The sequence below is a fragment of the Entelurus aequoreus genome, linkage group LG08 (genome assembly GCF_033978785.1).
Source record: "Entelurus aequoreus isolate RoL-2023_Sb linkage group LG08, RoL_Eaeq_v1.1, whole genome shotgun sequence".
In the NCBI taxonomy this organism is placed as follows: domain Eukaryota; kingdom Metazoa; phylum Chordata; class Actinopteri; order Syngnathiformes; family Syngnathidae; genus Entelurus; species Entelurus aequoreus.
This window is the reverse complement of record NC_084738.1, coordinates 75,348,218-75,373,305: the sequence shown is the minus strand read 5'-3', so window position 1 is coordinate 75,373,305 and position 25,088 is coordinate 75,348,218. Positions and strand designations below refer to the sequence as shown.

At 40.2% G+C, this 25,088-nt stretch overlaps 1 protein-coding gene across 5 annotated transcripts in view; it reads right to left on the bottom strand.

Annotated features, from left to right (window-relative positions):
* LOC133655229 (protein tweety homolog 2-like) overlaps nt 1-25,088 on the bottom strand; it is a 113,935-nt gene that overhangs the window by 14,564 nt on the left and 74,283 nt on the right. For 3 of the 5 annotated variants that reach the window (XR_009826977.1, XM_062055197.1, XM_062055199.1), the window contains exons 4-6: nt 20,976-21,202; nt 10,017-10,112; nt 3,225-3,297 (exon numbers count right to left, since the gene is read on the bottom strand). Coding sequence is in view for 4 of the 5 variants with exons in the window: in XM_062055197.1 (XP_061911181.1) it covers nt 3,225-3,297; nt 10,017-10,112; nt 20,976-21,202 (396 nt within the window). In the remaining variant the exon portion in view is untranslated. The remainder of the gene's footprint in view (nt 1-3,224; nt 3,298-10,016; nt 10,113-20,975; nt 21,203-25,088) is intronic. The other 2 variants (XM_062055198.1, XM_062055200.1) reach the window with 1 other exon arrangement.

The window sequence follows — 25,088 nt, the reverse complement described above, 5'->3', positions numbered from 1 at the left end:
TATCAACGGGCTTTGCTACACATGTTAAAATAAAGCGCTTCAAAATATCTGTCAGTCATCTATAGCTAGCTTAGCTCACCCGGTGTATATACCACTTACTTCGCTGAGGATAAAGGAACAAAATAAAAAATAAAAACAGGCTTCGCTACACATCTTAAAACACGGCTCTTCCAATTAGCCGTCAGTCAGCTGTAGCCACAGTGTATAAAACACTTACTTCTGCAGAAAAGAAAAACAAAACAAAAAAAAACAGGTTTCGCTACACATCTTAAAATAAAGCTCTTCCTAATATCCGTTAGTCAGCTATGGCTAGCTTAGCTCACCCATTGTGTACACCACTTACTTCTATGAAAACAATTTAAAAACGAGTACAAAAAACAGGCTTTGCTACACATCGTAAAATAAAGTGCTTACAAATATCTGCAGCTCACCCAGTGTATATACTACTTACTTTGCTGAGGATAAAGAAGAAAAACTAAACGCAAAATAGGCTTCGCTACACATCTTAAAACAAAGCTCTTCCAAACATCCGTCAGTCATCTATAGCTAGCTCAGTTCACCCGGTGTATATACCATTTACCTGTGTGAGAATAAAAGAAGAAAAAAAATATAACAGGCTTCGCTACACATCTTAAAACAAAGCTCTTTCTAATATCCGTCAGTCATCTATAGCTCGCTCAGCTTGCCAGTATATATACCACTTACCTCTGAGAATAAAAGAAAAAAAAGAAAAAAATACAAAAAACAGGCTTTGCTACACATCTTAAAATAAAGCACTTCCAAATATCAGTCAGTCATCTCTAGCTAGCTTAGCTCACCCAGTGTATATACCACTTATTCGCTGAGGACAAAGAAAAAAAAAGAACAGAAGGCTTCGCTACACATCCTAAAACATAGCTCTTTCAATTAGCTGTCAGTTAGCTATAGCTAGCTCAACCACCCCAGTGTATATACCACTTACTTCATTGAGCATAAAATAAAATAAAAACAGGCTTCGCTACACATCTCAAATCATTCGTCAGTTAGCTATATTTAGCTCAGCCCCCCCAGTGTGTATAACACGCACTTCTCTGAAGATACATTAAACAAAATATAACAAAAACAAGCTTCACTACACATCTTAAAATAAAGCTCTTCCAATTGTCTGTCAGTCAGCTATGGCGAGCTCAGCCACCCCACTTACGTCTCTGAAGATACAAGAAAAATAGAATAAACAAAAAAGGGCTTCGCTACACATCTTAAAATAAAGTGCTTCCAATTCTCTGTCACTCAGCTATAGGTAACTCAACCCGTCCAGTGTATATCTTCTCTAAAGATAAAAAAAGGAAGAAAAAAATAAATAAATAAACAGGCTTCGCTACACATCTTAAAATAAAGCTCTTGCAATTACCTGTCCCTCAGCTCGCCCAGTGTACATACCACTTACTTATCTAAAGATAAAAAAAGGAAGAAAGAAAAACAAAAAACAAAAACAAAACAGGCTTCACTACACATCTTAAAATAAATCTCCTGCAATTACCTGTCCCTCAGCTCGCCCAGTGCATATACCACTTACTTCTCTAAAGATAAAAAAGAAGAAAGAAAGAAAAAAAAAAAAGAAGAAAAAACCCCCCAAAAAAACAGGCTTCGCTACACATCTTAAAATAAAGCTCTTCCAATGACCTGTCCCTCAGCTCTAGCTAGCTCAGCTTGCCCAGTGTTTTACCTCTTACTTCTCTGAAGATTAAAAAAAGGAAGAAAAAAGAACACACACACAAAAAAACCCCCAAAAATCAGGCTTTGCTACACATCTTAATATAAAGCACATCCAACAATGAACTACTGTAAGTTGGATCATTTTGCTTTTCATTAGCGACCAGGCTAACCCGGCATGATGTTCCTGATAAACTCATAGACATCTTCTAAGGGTACGCAGCATGGAGCGCTACTGCCTACTGGCGCTGACGAGACGCGGGGCCGCCATCTTGGAGTGGTGATCCGCTCCACTCAGTGCAATTCATTTGGCAGGAGCAATGAACCGTCAGCGCATTTAATTCATCTGAATACCACTGATTTTCACGCGCTTTTTTTTTGTCATACGTGTAGCTACGATAAAGGACACATGTTTTATTATTCATAGTTTGCTTAACCGTAATAGAATATTCTTTTATGCTATAAGTGACCAGACGTCCGAGATCACACAATCTGGACTGTGGTCCTAACTTTTACCCCTGTTGGCTTTTACAATCTTCATCATTTATTTCAACTCTATGTTATTCAAGTTTGACATTTTTAAATTTGTATTAATTTCATTGACAAGCAATTCTATTATGGTCATACTCTTGTTTGCTAGCGGCTAGGATTTCAGTACTATTGAAGATCTTTGCTCCCTCTCAACTCTGTGGTACTATTCTTTTCACAAAATACAACCAATAGTACTGTGGAGGGAGGTGTGGCCAGCAAAGGTCACCGCCTCCGTCCATGGTGCTGAGGACAGAGCACCATCAGACGGGGGGGGGGCGTGGCAGTGCTGACGGCGAGACACAGCTGGCAGGTGATTAGATTTCACAGGTGGTACGTGTTAATCTAATCATCTGTCGTCTTTAACAGTAAGCGGCCGGGAGCAGGAGGGGAGAGAGGATACGGACGTGGCTGAAAAGTCGCGTCCTGCTGGAGAGAGAACTTTGTTCAAACATATGATTATTAAAACCTTGTTAAAAGCTGCATGCTGGGGTCCTGTGCAGGTGGGACTGCGAGGAAGCAACGCCCACAAGTACGTTAATGTTAAATCTTACTTGTGAAAAGTAATCCCCCGATTCTTATTTTCAACAGTCCGCTCATTTGAGCAGGAAAACGCTGAACACCATCTTTGTTTTCTACCTGTCAACTGTCAGTTTAGGCTGCTCGCCGGCTCCTCGTCACCACTTCAAGATGGCGGCCTAATTTCTCGCGCCACAGCAGCCAATGCTGCGTCTACTTATAAGATGTCTATGTGCTAAACTGTGAGTGCATTATCCAAAGGGAAATGACATTGAAATTAATGCTAACGTGCCAGTGTTATATTCATATGCATGTTATAACGAGTCCATTTTCCCCGCTCGTTGTCGTCGCTTCCGGCTCGTTCCGTGCCGGAAACTCTTGGCCACACGTGGAAACGAGTCCTTGTGTTGTGCACGTGCATAGCTCAGGGGAATGATGACAAGCACAGGGGAGGAGGGCATGCTGGGTAATGGGAGGAAACTCACCACGGCGGCGGCCAGTTCGGCTCCGAGCGACGCCCAGCTGAGGATGAGGGTCAGCACCCCGCACAGCATCATCCTGTGGGGGTCAAAGGTTAGAGTTCAAACAGCTAATTGTGTGGACGCTCCAAGGCTATTCGATTAAAAAATTCCCAGATTTCCCAGAATTCCAGGTTTTCCGGGACATTCTTCCCATTCAAAATGAATTGGCCATTTTTTCAAACTTCCACCATTTCCACATTTTTTCCACCGATTCAAGCTATTCCACCTTCAACATATTCCACTCATCCTGGACATTCAAACTATCCTTTTTCCAAGTTCCAAAAAATTCCAGGATTTCCCACAATTCATGTTTTTTTAAACCCTTTCTTGACCATTTTTTTTGTCTTCCACATTTTTCAACCCACTTCAACCGTGAAAACATTTCTCTTAATCAGCATAAAAAACAAAGTTGTTTTTTTGAACTGGAAAAATTCCCGTTTTTCCAGGAATTCCCAAATTTCCATGAAATTCCCATTGAAATGAATGGGACATTTTTCAAAGTTCCACAACTCCCACATTTTCCCACCGATTCAAGCTATTCCACCTTCAACATATTCCACTCATCCTGGACATTCAAACGATCTTTTCCAAGTTCAAAAAATTCCAGGATTTCCCACAATTCATGTTTTTTCAAACCCTTTTTTTTGACCATTATTTCTGTCTTCAACATTTTTCAACCCACTTCAACCGTGAAAACATTCCTCTTAATCAGCACAAAAAACTAAGTTGATTTTTTGAACTGGAAAAATTCCCGGTTTTCTTGAAATTCCAGGAATTCTTTAATACTATTTCTCAAATTAAAGTGTTACTACTTCAACATTTCTCGACTGATTTGAAAAATTCTAACACCAACGATTCATTCAGAACATTTTCATTGTTTTAGCATTTTCAAAAAAATTCCCGGAATTCCCAAATTTCCATGAAATTCCCATTGAAATGAATGGGCCATTTTTCAAAGTTCCACAACTCCCACATTTTCCCCTCCGATTCAAGCTATTCCACCTTCAACATATTCCACTCATCCTGGACATTCAAACTATATTTTCCAAGTTCCAAAAAATTCCAGGATTTCCCACAATTCATGTTTTTTCAAACCCTTTTTTTTTTACCATTATTTCTGTCTTCAACATTTTTCAACCCACTTCAACCGTGAAAACATTCCTCTTAATCAGCACAAAAAACTAAGTTGATTTTTTTAACTGGAAAAATTCCCGGTTTTCTTGAAATTCCAGGAATTCTTTGATACTATTTCTCAAATTAAAGTGTTACTACTTCAACATTTCTCGACTGATTTGAAAAATTCTAACACCAACGATTCATTCAGAACATTTTCATTGTTTTAGCATTTTCAAAAAAATTCCTGGAATTCCCAAATTTCCATGAAATTCCCATTGAAATGAATGGGCCATTTTTCAAAGTTCCACAACTCCCACATTTTCCCACCCATTCCAGCTATTCCACCTTCAACATATTCCACTCATCCTGGACATTCAAACTATCTTTTTTCCAAGTTCCAAAAAATTCCAGGATTTCCCACAATTCATGTTTTTTCATACCCTTTTTTTTGACCATTTTTTCTGTCTTCAACATTTTTCAACCCACTTCAACCGTGAAAACATTCGTCTTAATCAGCACAAAAAATAAAGTTGTTTTTTTTTAACTGGAAAAATTCCCGGTTTTCTCGAAATTCCAGGAATTCCTTAATACTATTTCTCAAATGAAAGTGTTACTACTTCAACATTTCTCGACTGATTTGAAAAATTCCAGCACCAACCATTCATTCAGAACATTCAAATTTTTTAGCATTTTCCCTAAAAATTACAGCTTTTGCCGGAATTCCCAAATTCCCATGAATTTCCCATTGAAATTAATGGGACATTTTTCAAAGTTTCACAACTCCCACATTTTCCCACCGATTCAAGCTATTCCACCTTCAACATATTCCACTCATCCTGGACATTCAAATATTTTTTTTTCCAAAATCCAAAAAAATTCCAGGAATTCCCACAATTCATGTTTTTTCAAACCCTTTTTTGAACCATTTTTTCTGCCGACTACACCTTCCACATTTTTCAACCCACTTCAACCGTGAAAAAATTTCTCTTAATCAGCACAAAAAACAGAGTTGTTTTTTTTAACTGAAAAAATTCCCGGTTTTCTCGAAATTCCAGGAATTTCTTCATACCATTTCTCAAATTAAAGTGTTACTACTTCAACATTTCTCGACTGATTTGAAAAAATTCCAACACCAACCATTCATTCAGAACATTCTCATTTTTTAGCATTTTCCAAAAAATTCCCAAATTTCCGTGCCTGCAGTCCACACGTATATCTTATGTGTGACTGCCATCTACTGCTCACAATTATCATTAGACCATGTACTAAATAAAATTGCTTTGAGGTCAGTAAGCACAACCAAAATTGTTCTGTACATAAGGCGCACTGTCAAGTTTTGAGAAGATGAAAGGATTTTAAGTGCGCCTAATGGTCCGGAAAAAAAAGATTTTAAGTGCGCCTTATGGTCTGAAAAATATGGTGTTGACCTCTTGGCAGCTAATACAGATATTTAAATTTTGTGCAAAAATTTCTAAAATATTTGACACTTTGTAAGACTTTTAAATAAAGTAGTGCATTTTTTTTTTTGAAGAAGGTAACAAGAATGTAGTCCAAGGTCCAGCCCTGTAAAAAAACGAAACGCCAAAGTCTCGTTTGTTTACATGTCAAACATGCTCAGCCACAAAAAAAAAATTGCGCTGTGTGTAATGTTCGAAATTCACAATGAAACTTCAACGTTTTGGTGTTGCGTGCCAGCGTCATTTATTGAACAGGCGTCAGCCTGCAGTCCACACGTATCTCTTATGTGTGACTGCCATCTACTGCTCACACTTATCATTAAACCATTTACCAAATAAAATTGCTTTGAGGTCGGTAAGCACAACCAAAAAATGTCCGTACATAAGGCACACTCTTGATTTTTGAGAAGATGAAAGGATTTTAAGTGCGCCTTATGGTCCAAAAAAAGATTTTAAATGCGCCTTATGGTCTGAAAAATATGGTGTTGACCTCTTGGCAGCTAATACGGATATTTAAATTTTGTGCAAAAATATCTCTGATATTTGACACTTTGTAAGACTTTTAAATAAAGTAGTGAATTTAAAAGTACATGGGTTCAGGTTTTTTTTGAAGAAGGTAACAAGAATGTAGTCCAAGGTCCAGCCCTGTAAAAAAACGAAACGCCAAGGTCTCGTTTGTTTACATGTCAAACATGCTCAGCCACAAAAAAAAAAATGCGCCGTGTGTAATGTTCGAAATTCACAATGAAACTTCAACGTTTTGGTGTTGCGTGCCAGCGTCATTTATTGAACAGGCGTCAGCCTGCAGTCCACACGTATCTCTTATGTGTGACTGCCATCTACTGCTCACACTTATCATTACACCATCTACCAAATAAAATTGCTTTAAGGTCAGTAAGCACAACCAAAATTGTTCCGTACATAAGGCGCACTCTCGATTTTTGAGAAAATGAAAGGATTTTAAGTGCGCCTTATGGTCCAAAAAAAAAATTTCAAGTGCGTCTTACGGTCAGAAAAATATGTTGTTTACCTCTTGACAGCTAATATGGATATTTCAATTTTGTGCAAAAATATCTCTAGTATTTGACACTTTGTAAGACTTTTAAATAAAGCAGTGAATTTAAAAGTACATGGGTTGAATGGGTTTTTTTAAAAGAAGGGAACAAGAATCTGTAAAAAAGACACACCAAGGTCTCGTTTGTTTACATGTCAAACACGCTTTGGTGCGGGCTTCTCCACGCTCGCTCAGCCACAAAAAAAAAAAGGGCCAGCAAATCGTGTGTGAACTGGCGATGTAGCAAATCACGTTCAAGCAAAAAAAAAAAGGATGAGGTCAAGTCGCTCTGGCTTAGGATCAACGTGGAGATTATTAGATCATCCTCTTCATGCCAAATGACACAACATTAGGTACACCTGCATAATCCCATGATACAAGAGCTGGGTCAACAAAAAAGAGGTTGTCATGACAACGCAGAGCGTGTTGCCGGAGTCATTTGCTCCCGCGTCAACTTCCACTCTACTGGAAAAGAACATCAGACATTCTTGACAAAAGAGGGGCTCGGGGCTGGATGCGGGTTGAAGCGGGGTGGCATGTTGTTGTGGCGAGCGGGCCGAGCAGTGAGCGATTGAGGGCGACAGGGGGATGGAATGGAAGTTCCGCTTTTGAAAAGGGTGGCCCTCCCGGTGGCCACAGCGGGTAGTACATTACGGAGAAGAAAAAAAAGAAGCTGGACAGGAAATAATACAAGAAACTAATAATGAGGATCTTGAATGTACAAAAAAGTACAAAGTGCAGCCTTCGACTTTTCTGTATGCAGCCTTCGCTGTAAAAAAGTTTGAACACCCATTTTCTAAATAGCAACTTTTTAAATTTATTCTTACAGAAGGGCTCAGCTTATGGGAAAGGACGATTTATACTAAAAGTAGAATAATAAACAATAGACACGGGTCCTGATCTACTAAAAGTTTGCGTGTTTGAAAACATGTGCAAAGATGATCTCATGCAATAATGCAGGGCTAAAATTAATACATTATAACTAAATAGTTAAACAAATATATTATAATTCTTAAATAAACTGTCAATAAGAATTTAGTGCAAATGAAAAAACAGCTTTACCACTTTAGTCATATTTTTTTGCGCTAAAGAAACTTTACTTTGACTTTAGCTCCAGACTTCTTCTGTTTGTTTGATACTGTCATTACTGCCACAAGTGGTGGAAAAGTGTATTACAACTGAGTACCGTTGCGCTCCGTACCGACCACAGCTGAACAATAGATATTTCTTACAATGGGCCTATGGTGGGCGGAGTTTATTATTATTATTATAAATTTTTTTGTATTTATTTGTTTTGTCTATTTTTATTTTTTATGGGGGGGAAAGATGTCTATTTCTCAGTACCTGTATTATAATTTTCCTATCAAATAAATATGAATGGAAAAGGACGATTTATACTAAAAATAAAATAATAAACAATAGACACAGGGCCCGATCTACTAAAGGTTTGCGTGTATTAAAACATGTGCAAAGCTGATCTTATGCAATAATGCAGGGCTAAAATTAATACAAAATAAAAATAATAAAAATATATACATAATTCTTAAATATAATTTAAGTACAAACGAAAAAACAGTTTCACCACTTTATTCATAATTTCTGCGCTAAAGAAACTTTACTTTGTGACTTTAGCTCCAGACTTCTTCTGTTTGTTTGATACTCTCATTACTGCCACAAGTGGTGGAAAAGTGTATTACAACTGAGTACCGTTGCGCTCCATACCGACCACAGCTGAGAAACAGATATTTCTCACAATGGTTAAGAAAATTGGTGTCAATCTCACTATTTTTTTGTATTATATATACTAAAAATAAAATAATAAACAATAGACACAGGGCCTGATCTACTGAACGTTTGCGTGTATTAAAACATGTGCAAAGCTGATTTTATGCAATAATGCAGGGCTAAAATTAATACAAAATAAAAAATAAATAAAAAATATATATAATTCTAAAATAAACTGTCAATAAAATTTAAGTACAAACAAAAAAACACTTTCACCACTTTGTTCATAATTTTTGCGCTAAAGAAACTTAACCTTGACTTTAGCTCCAGACTTCTTCTGTTTGTTTGATACTATCATTACTGCCACAAGTGGTGGAAAAGTATATTACAACTGAATACCGTTGCGCTCCATACCGACCACAGCTGAGAAACAGATATTTCTCACAATGGTTAAGAAAATTGGTCTCAATCTCAATCTCACTATGGTTAAGAAAAATTGGTGTCAATCTCAATATTTTTTTGTATTATATATACTAAAAATAAAATAATAAACAATAGACACAGGGCCTGGGCTACTGAACGTTTGCGTGTATTAAAACATGTGCAAAGCTGATTTTATGCAATAATGCAGGGCTAAAATTAATACAAAATAAAAATATATATATATAATTGTAAAATAAACTGTCAATAAAATTTAAGTACAAACGAAAAAACACTTTCACCACTTTGTTCATAATTTTTGCGCTAAAGAAACTTTACCTTGACTTTAGCTCCAGACTTCTTCTGTTTGTTTGATACTGTCATTACTGCCACAAGTGGTGGAAAAGTGTATTACAACTGAGTACCGTTGCGCTCCATACCGACCACAGCTGAGAAACAGATATTTCTCACTATGAGCCCTACGATTGGTCTCAATCTCACTTCAATATAGCCCAGAAAAGTGTGTGATGCATGTCAACAACATGACGAAACGTCACAGGTTGGACCATGTGAGGCCATAAATGTGGAGGGAAATGAGTGTCTCCATGGTGACAGTCGGTGTGCACGCAAAAACCTCCTTTAAATAAGGTGGTCTGCACCACTTTTGCACTTATTAATTGACTCAAATGCAGCAACAGCGAAGCGTTTCACGACAGCACCGATTGCTTCTCTTTACCAGCCCGTGTTGTCGTCGTTGTGGTGTTTGATTTGGGTAAAACCGAGAATCGCGTCACCATACGCTCGAGTCAATTTAAGTTTGCCAACATCTGGGGCCGCTGATGAAACGAGTCGCAAGCTGTTGTGAGGGAACGATGAAAGAATGTAGGAGTTTGTATGCTAATGTTTGCCGTGCCAGGGTGGATTCCAGGACTGTGCACTGGACAAGGATACAAACATGGCCGATACAGAGTGTGCCCGACTCACGTGGTGAGGAGCCAGCGAGATTGCTTGGCGAGTCCCAGACAAGCCAGCAGGCAGATGACCAGGTCCAGGATGAGGAGCAGCAGGTAGGCCAGCCACCTGGAACACAGCGGCACAATAATATTACAACTGCAGCCAGTATTAAGTCCAAAAAACATGTTTTTTTCTTATGCTTATCTCAATTCTCGTTTTGTTTTTATTCACTGACACTTCTGTGTATCTTTTTTATTTAGATTTTTTTAGTCAGTTCGTTTGATTTTCTATCTGCTAGTGATGAAGAGGAAGGCAGTACCACCCACTGTGACTGAAATGTAGGACGGGGCAGGGGGGAAGTGGAGTTTTTTTTTTGTTGTTGTTGGTTTTTTTTTTTTTTTTTTTAATTAATTGTTTTAAAATTTTATTTTATTTATTTAATTTTATTGTTTTTTTTATATATTTTTTTGTGGTGGAGGGAAAAAATTGTCTGTTTCTCAGTACCTGTATTATGATTTTCCTATCAAATAAAAAAATACATTGTTAGGAACTCGCATGGCTGCCGTTCTTTGTGACCCCAAGATGCAGGAACCAGGAGAGCGAAGAGAAGGTATGATGAGTTTTATTACTCAAACAGAGAGGAGAAAGCAGTCTTGCATGAAACAATTCCAAACATACAGTGTGATCATCGAGCACTGAGGAGTGCTCGAGACAAGGCATAAATTAAACATGTTGATTGGCAGCAGGTGTCGACCGGCTGCCAATCAACGGCAGGCGAGGGAAAAAAACAGCGCTCCGCGGAACAAACAGGAAACAGAACAAAATAAGAGCACTGACGGGAAGTAAATACAAAAACAAGGAAAACAAACAGAAATGAAGTGACCGATCGTCACAGGATCCCCCCCTCAAAGAACAGATTCCAGATGTTCCCTGAAACAAGAACGGAAAAAAAGTCCAAAAGTTAAGGGAGGGCGGAGGGAGGACTTGGCGGAGGGTCGCCAGGCCAAGTGTCCCCGCAACCAGCGAGGGAGAGTCAGGTGGCGGTGACGCGATGAATGGCACTGGAACTGGCAAGGTGGGCGACCACGGAACGGCCACATTAGTGACCGACAAGGAGGAGGTCGCGCAGCTGGCGGCGACGATGATGACAGCGTTGTCGGTGGATCCGCTGCCGACGATGAATATGGCGGCACTGTGCAGATTCCCGCCGGTGACGCAGAAGATTTCCGCGCCAGAGAAGATGAAGGTGGCGGCGCCGTGGGAAGGCCCGCCGGAGACAGGTAAAGTGGCGGCGCCGTGGGAAGAGAGGATGGCGGGGATGACAGCGGCTGCACCGCTGCCGGTAGTAGCCCCCCCTCCACTAGGCGGATGCCAGACACTGTCCACCACTGGGCGAAGGAATTCCAGGTTGTCGGTGTCCCCCTGTTCAAAAACCCGGGACGGGCGGAAGGGGGCCAGGAGGAGGCACAACGACACGTCCCCCGCCGGACTTGCAGGGCGAGCGGGTGCTGGCAGGAAGAGCAGCCGTGGTGCAGCTGCTGGAAGCCGCTGTGGAGCAGGAACAGGTGTTGGGGGTTCAGCCGGTGTTGGGCGTTGTGGCGCTGCGACCGGCGTAAGACGTGGGGCTGCGACCGGCGTGCGACGCGGTTTTGGAACCGGTGGTCGAGGCGCCGACACAGGAAGTGGCACAGCAGGCGACGGGGAAGATGGTGGCCGTGGCCGCGCCGGTCGGAGATCCGGAATCAGCAGCCGAGCCAGGAGGAGCGAAGGCGGCGGTGGCCTAGCCGGTCGGAGAGCCGGAACCGGCGGTCGAGGAGGAGGGAGAAGGTCCGAGCCTGCTGTGGGCTGGGACCGCACAAACCTGGCTTTTAAGTCCTCGATGAATTGTGCGGTCCAGAACGTCGGCTGTGCATCGCCGACAGGGGTTCTCGTGAGGATACAACATTCTGGCTTGAAGATCCTTTTAGGAACTCGCATGGCTGCCGTTCTTGTGACCCCAAGATGCAAGAACCAGGAGAGCGAAGAGGAGGTAAGATGAGTTTTAATCTCATGTAACAGAAAATGAAGCAGTCTTGCATAAACGTTCCAAACAGAATGTTGTCTAAATAAATAGCATAAATACAACATGCTGATTGGCAGCAGGTGTGGACCGGCTGCCAATCAACGGCAGGAGAGGGAAAAAAACAGCGCTCCGCGGAACAAACAGGAAACAGAACAAAATAAGAGCACTGACGGGAAGTAAATACAAAAACAAGGAAAACAAACAGAAATGAAGTGACTGATCGTCAGATAAAAAAATTAATTTAAAAAAGCTGGCACAAGAGGCAAAAAAGACTGAGAAAGTTGAGGAATGCTCATCAAACACTTATTTGGAACATCCCACAAGTGAACAAGCTAGTTGGGAACATGTGGGTGCCATGATTGGGTATAAAAGCAGCTCCCATGAAATGCTCAGTCATTCACAAACAAAGACGGGGCGAGGGTCACCACTTTGTCAACAAATGCGTGAGCAAATTGTCTAACAGTTTAGGAACAACATTTCTCAACCAGCTATTGCAAGGAATTTAGGGATTTCGCTATCTACGGTCCGTAATATCATCAAAAGGTTCAGAGAATCTGAAGAAATCACTGCACGTAAGCGATAATATTATGGACCTTCGACCACTGCATCAAAAAAGCCACATCAGTGTGTAAAGGATATCACCACATGGGCTCAGGAACACTTCAGAAAACCACTGTCAGTAACTACAGTTGGTCGCAACATCTGTAAGTGCAAGTTAAAACTCTACTATGCGAAGCCAAAGCCATTTATCAACAACACCCGTCAACGCCGCCGGCTTTGCTGGGCCCGAGCTCATCCAAGATGGACTGATGCGGTCTATTCAATTGAATATAAGTTGAAAAGGATTTGCAAATCATTGTATTCTGTTTTTATTTACCATTTACACAACGTGACAACTTCACTGCATTTAAGTTTTGTACATCCATAATATATGATATGTAAATGTGTTATTTCTAAAGGCATATATTTGGTAAACAGCTGTTGTATTAGCTCCCATTAGTGCCTAATGTTGTGTCCATAAATGATGGCACATTGAGCTGTGATGTAACTACAGTCGGTCGCTACATCTGTAAGGGCAAGTTAAAACTCTACTATGCAAAGCGAAAGCCATTTATCAACAACACCCAGAAACGCTGACAGCTTCGCTGGGCCCGAGCTCATCTAAGATGGACTGATGCAAAGTGGAAAAGTGTTCTGGGGTCTGACGAGTCCACATTTCAAATTGTTTTTTGGAAACTGTGGACGTCGTGTCCTACGGAACAAAGAGGAAAAGAACCAGGCGCAAAGTGTAAAAGGCAGCATGTGTGATGGTATGGGGGTGTATTAGTGCCCGAGGCATGGGTAACTTACACATCTGTGAAGGCACCATTAATGCTGAAAGGTACATATGGTTATTATCATTATTATAATGATCATTACCGCCTGAAATTGATCCATACCACACAATGGAAACACTATTTTGCATATTAAATGCGACCCCAGATGGTCGGTGATCAATGGTCTTACGAGCGAGGGGTGGGGGGGTGGACATTTGAATCCCTTTCACACCATCTATGGTGCTCTAATTCCTCTTTATTTCCGTCCTCATCAACCCATGCCCACTACACGGACATGCAGTCGGAGCGTCTTTGTCGGTGTCAAATGTGCTCGATCAAATCATAAACACGCCAGCCGCTCATTAGGTTGAGTTGAGGCTGAGATAATGAGCAGATTAACTTCTCCAAAATAACCTTTTGTCTGGTCCAGTCGGTCCGCTTGCGAAGCTATTTGAGCACGTGAATGAAGAGTCGCGTTATAGATCGACTCACACACACGTTCTTGTAGTTAGTACCTTCTTGAGACCTCTGACAAATGCTTACCTCTTTAGGACCACCCTTTCTAGATATATACAGATTTGGATTTACAGCATTAATAATATATACACTGCAAAAAGTCAAAAACAAGAAAAAAAAGAAAAAAATTAGGGGTATTTTATTTGAACTAAGCAAAATTATCTGCCAATAGAACAAGAAAATTTGGCTTGTCAAGACTTTCCAAAACAAGGAAAATTAAAGCGGCAAGCAGCGTTGGTCGGGCCCGCACATTTGGCAGGTGCTAGTCCTAAGTGGTCAGTGTATGAAATCTAGCTCTAAGTCAGACCTACATAGAGGTTTTTGTTTCATGTCTCTACGATATTCGTACTGGGAGTTAGAGGAAGTTGCGTCTGTGTTTTTTTCCTAGGTGCTGCGGCACAGTGGTTCGTTGAAGGCTCGTAAAATCAAAACCGTAGCACTTATCCAAACTCTTTGAGTATCCTTCAATCAGAAGGGTTCAATCTCTCTCCTGTAGTAGTTTGAAGCCGAAATGACAAACGCGCTCAGAGGATATAATGTTTGATGTTTGGTGACCGTTTTTTTACAAAAATGTAGTTTTGAAGGGGAGATTGCAAACGTCCTGTTGATTTTTGCTGAAGGATGTCAATCTATGAAATGTAAGTCTAAGTGAGACCTTCATGGAGGTTTTTGTTTCATGTCCCTAAGACGTTCCTACCGGAAGTTACAAGCAGTTTTGTCTGTGTTTTCCTCTGAGGAGCAGTTTTGTCTCTGTTTTATTCAAAAATTGCGCTAGAGCGCAATTTTGAGTTTTGGGGTTCGTTTTTTTTATTAGATCGCAATTTCCACCAGTCCTGATGTGTGTGAAAAGTTTGGTGAGTTTTGAAGTATTTTAAGGGGGTCAAATTACAGCTCAAAGAGGCAAAAATGAGTGTTTTTAGTACATTTTTGTCTTGAAGGGGAAATTGCCAACTTCCTGTTGGTTTTTGCCCGAGGATGTTAAATTATGAAATGTAGGTCTAAGTCAGACCTACATAGAGGTTTTTGTTTCATGTCTCTACGATATTCGTACAGGGAGTTAGAGGAAGTTGTGTCTGTGTTTTTTTCCTAGGTGCTGCGGCACAGTGGTTCGTTGAAGGCTCGTAAAATCAAAACCGTAGCACTTATCCAAACTCTTTGAGTATCCTTCAATCAGAAGGGTTCAATCTCTCTCCTGTAGTAGTTTGAAGCCGAAATGACAAACGCGCTCAGAGGATATAATGTTTGATGTTTGGTGACCGTTTTTTTACAAAAATGTAGTTTTGAAGGGGAGATTGCAAACGTCCTGTTGATTTTTGGTGAAGGATGTCAATCTATGAAATGTAAGTCTAAGTGAGACCTACATGGAGGTTTTTGTTTCATGTCTCTAAGACGTTCCTACCGGAAGTTACAAGCAGTTTTGTCTGTGTTTTCCTCTGAGGAGCAGTTTTGTCTCTGTTTTATTCAAAAATTGCGCTAGAGCGCAATTTTGAGTTTTGGGGTTCGTTTTTTTTATTAGATCGCAATTTCCACCAGTCCTGATGTGTGTGAAAAGTTTGGTGAGTTTTGAAGTATTTTAAGGGGTCAAATTACAGCTGAAAGAGGCAAAAATTAGTGTTTTTAGTACATTTTTGTCTTGAAGGGGAAATTGCCAACTTCCTGTTGGTTTTTGCCCGAGGATGTCAAATTATGAAATGTAGGTCTAAGTCAGACCTACATAGAGGTTTTTGTTTCATGTCTCTACGATATTCGTACTGGGAGTTAGAGGAAGTTGTGTCTGTGTTTTTTTCCTAGGTGCTGCGGCACAGTGGTTCGTTGAAGGCTCGTAAAATCAAAACCGTAGCACTTATCCAAACTCTTTGAGTATCCTTCAATCAGAAGGGTTCAATCTCTCTCCTGTAGTAGTTTGAAGCCGAAATGACAAACGCGCTCAGAGGATATAATGTTTGATGTTTGGTGACCGTTTTTTACAAAAATGTAGTTTTGAAGGGGAGATTGCAAACTTCCTGTTGATTTTTGCTGAAGGATGTCAATCTATGAAATGTAAGTCTAAGTGAGACCTACATGGAGGTTTTTGTTTCATGTCTCTAAGACGTTCCTACCGGAAGTTACAAGCAGTTGTGTCTGTGTTTTCCTCTGAGGAGCAGTTTTGTCTCTGTTTTATTCAAAAATTGCGCTAGAGAGTTTTGGGGTTCGTTTTTTTTATTAGATCGCAATTTCCACCAGTCCTGATGTGTGTGAAAAGTTTGGTGAGTTTTGAAGTATTTTAAGAGGGTCAAATTACAGCTCAAAGAGGCAAAAATTAGTGTTTTTAGTACATTTTTGTCTTGAAGGGGAAATTGCCAACTTCCTGTTGGTTTTTGCCCGAGGATGTCAAATTATGAAATGTAGGTCTAAGTCAGACCTACATAGAGGTTTTTGTTTCATGTCTCTGTGGGACTCGAACCTGGGTAGGTATTTTGAACATTTTTGGGGACTTTTGACGACTTTTCTCACTTTTCTCCCCCACTTCCCGTGGGACTTTGCTGGGTGCGTTTTGGACAATTTAAGCATCCCGGGACTTGTGCGGCCGGCGGCGGGACTTGTGGGACTGGAACCCTGGGAGGTATTTTGGACAAAATTGGGACTCTTGACCATTTTGGCCGTCTTTTCCCCTCTTCTTCCCCGCCTTCCTGTGCACCATTGCTGGGTGTGTTTTGGACATTTGGACAAAAATAGTTTCAAGCATGTTTTACTCAATATAGGTCATAAAATTTCAGCAACAAGCTGTAATATCTTACTGAGATCATTTAGGACCAAAACCCTTAAAACAAGTAAAACACTCTAACATAAAATCTAATGTATGGCCGCGCAAGTCCCGGGATGCCCAAAATGTCCATAACACACCCAGCCGAATCCCAATCCAAAAAGTTGGAAAAGTCGGCAAAAGTCCCAAAAATTTTCTAAATACCTACCCAGGTTCGAATCCCACAAGTCCCGCCACCGGCCAGGATGCCCAAAATGTCCAAAACGTGCCCAACAAAGTCCCACGGGAAGGCGGGGAGAAAAGTGAGAAAAGTCGGTAAAATGTTCAAAAATCACACCCGGGTTCGAGTGCCACAAGTCTTAAGACTTGTGGCACTCCATGTGGGACTCGGACCAGGGTAGGTATTTTGAACATTTTTGGGACTTTTGCCGACTTTTCCAACTTTTATCCCCCCTCCCCGTGGGACTCGGCTGGGTGTGTTATGGACATTTTGGGCATCCCGGGACTTGCGCGGCCGGCGGCGGGACTTGTGGGACTCGAACCTGGGTAGGTATTTTGAACATTTTTGGGGACTTTTGACGACTTTTCTCACTTCTCTCCCCCACTTCCTGTGGGACTTTGCTGGGTGCGTTTTGGACATTTTTTGCATCCTGGGACTTGTGCGGCCGGTGGCGGGACTTGTGGGACTCGAACCTGGGTACGTATTTTGAACATTTTTGGGGACTTTTGACGACTTTTCTCACTTTTCTCCCCCACTTCCCGTGGGACTTTGATGGGTGCGTTTTGGACATTTTTTTCATCCTGGGACTTGTGCGGCCGGCGGCGGGACTTGTGGGACTCCAACCTGGGTAGGTATTTTGAACATTTTTGGGGACTTTTGACGACTTTTCTCACTTTTCTCCCCCACTTCCCGTGGAACTTTGCTGGGTGCGTTTTGGACATTTTTTGCATCCCGGGACTTGTGCGGCCGGTGGCGGGACTTGTGAGACTGGAACCCGGGGAGGTATTTTGGACAAAATTGGGACTTTTGACCATTTTGGCCGTCTTTTCCCCTCTTCTTCCCCGCCTTCCTGTGCACCATTGCTGGGTGTGTTTTGGACAAAAATTGTTTCAAGCATGTTTTACTCAATATAGGTCATAAAATTTCAGCAACAAGCTGTAATATCTTAATATCTTACTGAGATCATTTATTTACCAAAACCCTTAAAACAAGTAAAACACTCTAACATAAAATCTGCTTAGTGAGAATAATTATCTTATCAGACAGAAAATAAGCAAATATCACCCTTATTTGAGATATTTAATCTTACTTAGATTTCAGTTTTTGCAGTGTACAAACTATGCAAATATAATAAAGGTAAGCTTTTAGTTAATTTTTTGTTTGTAGTTGTTCCTCATATGGAAGCTACTTTTCCTTGTTGATGTCTCAAGAAGGGTAGAATACAAGAACACACACACACACACACACACACACACACACACACACACACACACGCACACACACACACACTTGCTTGTATTTTTGGCCTTCTTGAGACCTCTGAAAAATGCCTCCCTCTTTAGGACCACCCTCTCTAGATACATAAAGATGTGTATTTACAACATTAATAATATATACATACTATGCAAATATTAAAAAAAGTTTGTTGTGAAAAATGAGTTGGAATTTCACAAAAAAAAGGTCAAAATTTCACAAGAAATACTGAACATTTGTGCAATATTATGGTAAAAGTTGACATTCCTTAAGAGTCGCAGTTTTACAAGAAAAACTGAAAATGTTGGCAATTTTATGAAAAGAGTCGAAATTTTACTCGACAAAAGTCACTATTTTATAAGAAAACTTTAACATTTCGGCAACATTATAATAATAATCGGAATTTTACTCTGCAAAATTATGACAAAAGTCACAATTTTACTCAAAAAATGTCAGTATTTTACGAGAACAACAAAAACATTGGCAATGTTGTGAAAAAAAGTCAGAATTTTACATGACAAATGTCACAATTTGCATTAAAAAGTAATAATTTTACAAGAAAATATTGCAATATTACAGAAAAAGAAAGAATAAGAGAAATTGTTCCCAATTTTATAAGAAAGAAGTCGACACATTGTGAAAGAAAGACTGCTTTTAGTTATTTCTTTTATTTTTTTTTGTAATTGGTTTTTAATCTTCATTATTTACTTTGAGTTATTACAGTATGTCTCTATATACATATTAATTTATTTTTTTTTGTATTTAATTTTGGCCAAAGGGGTGCATTTACATTTCTTAAACACACTTGTTGTTACATATGTTGGCCAGAGGGGGAGCACTTCAAATTTTTACACACACTTGTTACTTGTTATTTCATATGTTGACCAGAGGGGGAGCACTTTTAAAACTGACACACAGTCAATTTGAAAAATCCCTCCTTTTTGGGACCAGCTTAATTTTCATAGATTTCACCACTAGGGGTGCAAATGAGACATTCTCTATTAGATGCAATAGTTTTTCGTATTGGGACCATGATTTATGTACTAACATGTTCACCGGTCCTCATATAGAAGGTACTTTATCTCAAGAAAGGAAGAAATACAAGAACACACACACACACACACACACACACACACACACACACACACACACACACACACACACACACACACACACACACACACACACACACACACACACACACACACACACACACACACACACACACACACACACACACACACACACAACCAGCAAAAGTACATTTCTATTCTACAATTGAGTGCAACAGCAATGAGCTGAAATGATAAATAACAAGCATTCAGAGAGCACAGACATCTGCCAGGCCCCAAAACCAGTCCTGAATCCAGACAAGGATCCGGATCACCCCCAAAATTCAATCACTTGTTCTTTATACCATTTAAGACATTTCCTGAAAGTTTCATAAAAATCTACCAATAAATTTTTGAGTTATTTATAGCGGAATGGAAAAAAACCGAAGCGAACACTCTTGTTAGTCATAGACTGTCTTTGTCTCTGTGGATGGAGGCAAGGCCGCTAGCATACACACAAAGAAGTTGAAGGTCATGGTGTGAACATAAAGTAACGCAGTAGGAATTAGGGGTGTCAAAACTAAAACTCGATTTTCAGATAATCATGATTCTTATTTGTAACGATTCATAATCGATTAAAAAAAATAAAAATATATTTTTTAATTTTTTATTTTTAAAAATTCTTTTATTAAACAAACCCAGTTTTCTTTTAAGTAATATATAAATGTATCAGAGCTGTTTATCAATTTTAAGAAGGGATGTTGTTAAACATAGAACTGACATCCAATGTTATTAAAAAAGTTTTGATTTTGAATCGAGAATCATTTTGAGAATCGATTTTGAATCGAATCGTTAACCCCGATAATCGAATCCCATCGAATCGTGTGGTGCCCAAAGATGATCCAGATTAGACTCACAATCTAATCACATGCTACGTATCCCATTTCGGATATTTCCTGAAAGTTCCATTAAAATCTGTCCGTAACTTTTCGAGTTATTTTGCCAACAAACAAACAAACAAACAAACAAACAAACAAACAAACAAACTAACTAACTAACTAACTAACTGATCAACTAACTGGCTGCTTGCTAGCTAACTGACAAATCAACGGACTAATTAGCAAACTATCAAACTAACCAACTAACTAACTAGCTAACTAACTAACTAACAATCAGACAAACAAACAGCAAAAATAAAATAACTTCCTGGCTGAGGTAACACTAGTTAATTAAATTAATCAAACACCCTCATAACTATACTATTTTTTCGGCAAAATCCAACTTTAATGCTGCAATTTTGTGTGTCTGTAGCTTTAATGCTAATGAGCGGCAGTTCTCCGCGTGAGCCTCCAGAGGCGCTGTTGTGCACTTTGTCCACTTTGAGTAAAAAAAATATTCAAGTCAAAGGCTGGACTCCACGGAGGAGTTCCAGACTGAGGCCAAGGAAACAACCTCATAGCTATAGCTAACTTAACCAAGTTACATAGAATCAACAAAACTTGCAACAGAGGGGAGGGAGTGGGGGCTACGGGGGCCGGCTGCTGCTGTAAAAGCCATAGCCATAGCCATAGCACACATAAACAAGTTACATAGAATCCACAAAACTTGCAACATTGAGGAGGGAGTGGGGGCTACGGAGGCCGGCTGCTGCAGTATAAGCGCTAGTCAGCCATCCATCGCCCCTTAGGGGAATGAAGCTGTGGTGAAGGCGTGGGGTGAGGGTGGGGTGTGTGTGTATGTGTGTGTGTGTATATGCCCATTGTTCTCGCTCGTGCTTTTTCATTCTTCAAACAAGAACATCTTCCCTGACATCTCGTGTTCCTCACCTGTAGTACTCCACGCTCGCCGTGAGGCTGGCGACGGACGCCAGGTCCACGTCGGCCTCCGCCCAGTCGGGCAGACCCACCAGCTGCTTGATGACGTTGTCGGCCATCTGCTGCATGAACTGCAGGGTCTGCACGTAGTCGCCGCGCGTGGCGAAGATCTCGTCCAGCCTGGCCAGGTGCTGGTGCAGGCCGCTCTTCATGCTGCCCATGGTGGTGGTCACCTGCAGCTCACCGGCGAGAAAGACATGATAAGGTGAGCGGTCGAGGCCAATGGTAGCCAACAGAAGACATTCCCAGTCATAGAAGCCCTTTAAAGACTTCCTTGTGGTCTACATAACGTGTGATGGTGGTTCTTTGGTCAAAATGTTGCATAGATCAGTGTTTTTCAACCACAGTCTGGTGTGCCGTGAGAGATTATCTCATTTCACCTTTTTGGGTTAAAAATATTTTTTACAAACCAGTAATTATAGTCTGCAAATGATGTGTTGTTGTTGAGTGTCGGTGCTGTCTAGAGCTCGGCAGAGTAACCCTGTAATACTCTTCCATATCAGTAGGTGGCAGCCGGTAGCTGATTGCTTTGTAGATGTCGGGAACAGCGGGAGGCAGTGTCCAGGCAAAAAGGTGTCTAATGCTTAAACCATACTTGCCAACCCTCCCGGATTTTCCGGGAGACTCCCGGGATTCAGTGCCTCTCCCGAAAACCTCCCGGAAGAAATTTTCTCCCGAAAATCTCACGGAATTCAGCCGGAGCTGGAGGCCACGCCCCCTCCAGCTCCATGCGGACCCGAGTAAAGAACAGTCTGTTTTCACGTCCGCTTTCCCACGATATAAACAGCATGCCTACCCAATCACGTTATAACTGTAGAATGATCGAGGGCGAGTTCTTGGTTTCTTTTGTGGGTTTATTGTTAGGCAGTTTCATTAACGTCCTCCCAGCGCGGTAACACACACCACAACAGCAGTCACGTTTAGTCTACCGTAAAGCAGTTTGTCTGCCGTAAACAGCAATGTTGTGACACTCTTAAACAGGACAATACTGCCATCTACTGGATAGCCTCCGGAACACTGAAATTCAAGTATTTCTTTTATTTATATGTATAATAAAATATATATATATATATATATATATATATATATATATATATATATATATATATATATATATATATATATATATATATATATATATATATATATATATATATATATATATATATATATATATATATATAGCTAGAATTCACTGAAGGTCAAGTATTTCATACATACATATATATATATATATATATATATATATATATATATATATATATATATATATATATATATATATATATATATATATATATATGAAATACTCGAGTTGGTGAATTCTAGCTGTAAATATACTCCTCCCCTCTTAACCACGCCCCCAACCACGCCCCCACCCCCGACCACGCCCCACCCCACCTCCCGGAATCGGAGGTCTTAAGGTTGGCAAGTATGGCTTAAACCAAAAATAAACAAAAGGTGAGTGCCCCAAAGAAAAGGCATTGAAGATTAGGGAAGGCTATGCAGAACGAGACTAAAACTGAACTGGCTACAAAGTAAACAAAAACAGAATGCTGGACAACAGCAAAGACTTACTGTGGAGCAAAGACGGCGTCCACAATGTACATCCGTACATGACATGACAATCAACAATGTCCCCACAAAGAAGGATAAAAACAACTGAAATATTCTTGATTGCTAAAACAAAGTACCGTATTTTCCGCACTATAAGGCACACCTAAAAACCAAAAATGTTCTCAAAAGCTGACAATGCGCCTTATAATCCGGTGCGCCTTATATATGGACCAATATTGAGCCACCACAAACCTAAAATTAATTTTCATAAAGTTTAGGTCTCGCAACTACGGTAAACAGCCGCCAACTTCTTTTTCCCTTCTTCCGCTTCTTCTTCTACGGTAAGCAGCCGCCCCCGTAGAAGAAGAAGCGTGCGGTGCATGCTGGGATATGACGTTTCAGTTCCATTCGTGTGTTTCTGTAAAGACCCCAAAATGGCTCCTATTAAGAGACACGCTTACGACGCAGAGATCAAACTCAAGGCAATCAGTCGCGCAGTAGAACACGGGAATAGAGCAGCCGGGTGGATTGACAAAAGAACTCCAGCCGCTGGATATTGGTGTCAACAGGGCATTCAAAGCTAGACTGTTAACTGCGTGGGAACAGTGGATGACAGAAGGCGAACACACGTTCACCAAGACGGAGACAGCGCCGGATGACATATGCCAACATCTGCCAGTGGATCGTAAATGCCTGGGCTGATATATCAGTCTCAACTATGGTCCGAGCTTTCAGGGAGGCAGGAATTGTCACTGAACTGCTAGACAACACTGACTCCATTAATGACTTCGACGAGACGGAGCCGGGCATTTTGGATGCTGTATTCGCCCAACTATTTAATTCGGACACTGAAGAAGAAGAATTTGAGGGATTTGTGGATGAGGAATAACTTCAGAAAGTGAGCTTTAAATGCTTATTTTGTGTGTTGTGTTGTGTGACATTAACGTTTGAGCAACGTTGAGTTATTGATATTGTTATTGCTTTGCACTATTTGGAGCATACTTGCCAACCCTCCCGTTTTTAGCGGGAGAATCCCGGTATTCAGCGCCTCTCCCGACAACCTCCCGGCAGAGATTTTCTCCCGACAAACTCCCGGTATTCAGCCGGAGCTGGAGGCCACGCCCCCTCCAGCTCAATGCGGACCTGAGAATGAGTGGGGACAGCCTGTTCTCACGTCCGCTTTCCCACAATATAAACAGCTTGCCTAACGAATTCAAAGGAACGGAAACAAGAATTTCAGTTCATCCAGGACAGTTCGAAGGGGAAAGGTGTATGTTGCCTGTAAATATGTAGAACAGACTTCTCCGTTGAACACGGTGGCCGAAATGATATACTCATCATGAACGGAGAAGTTAAACAGGACAATACTGTCACCTAATGGATAGCCACCGGAACACTGAAATTCAAGTATTTCTTTTATGTAAATAAAATAAATAAATGATAAATGATAAATGGGTTATAGTTGTATAGCGCTTTTCTACCTATATATATATATATATATATATATATATATATATATATATATATATATATATATATATATATATATATATATATATATATATATATATATATGTCTTAATTAGATTATCCAAAAAATAGTGCTCGATACCGTGGTAGAGCGTAATATGTATGTGTGGGAAAAAAATGTATGTGTGGGAAAAAAATCACAAGACTATTTCATCTCTACAGGCCTGTTTCATGAGGGGTTTTCCTCAATCCTCAGGAGATTTATTTTTTATTTTTTTAATAATTAATAATAATAATCTCCTGAGGATTGAGGAAAACCCCTCATGAAACAGGCCTGTAGAGATGAAATAGTCTTGTGATTTTTTTCCCACACATACATATGTATATATATATATATATATATATATATATATATATATATATATATATATATATATATATATATATATATATATATATATATATATATATATATATATAGCTAGAATTCACTGAAAGTCAAGTATTTCATATATATATATATATATATATATATATATATATATATATATATATATATATATATATATATATATGAAATACTCGAGTTGGTGAATTCTAGCTGTAAATAACCACGCCCTGGTAGATGCTCAAAGGAAGACATGACACTGCTACAGGAAAATACCAAAAAAAGAGAAAAAGCCACCAAAATAGGAGCGCAAGACAAGAAGTAAAACACTACACACAGGAAAACACCAAAGGACTCCAAATAAGTCAGGGCGTGATGTGACAGGTGTTGACAGTACACCTACTTTGAGACAAGAGCTTTATTAATGCATGGCTGTCAACCGAGTTTCGTTTTTTTAAGGATTTCTGCATGTGCCTTGGTTCAAAAATGTGCCTTGGCTCGAAAAGGCTTGAAAAACACTGGCATAGATGATGTTTTACACATCATCTTCAAGTCGCTTTCTGACAGTCGCTCCAGGATGCGCTGTTTTGTGGGCGGTCTTATTTACGTGGCTCACCTTCGACGGCGTCTTCTCCCCGTCATCTTTGTTG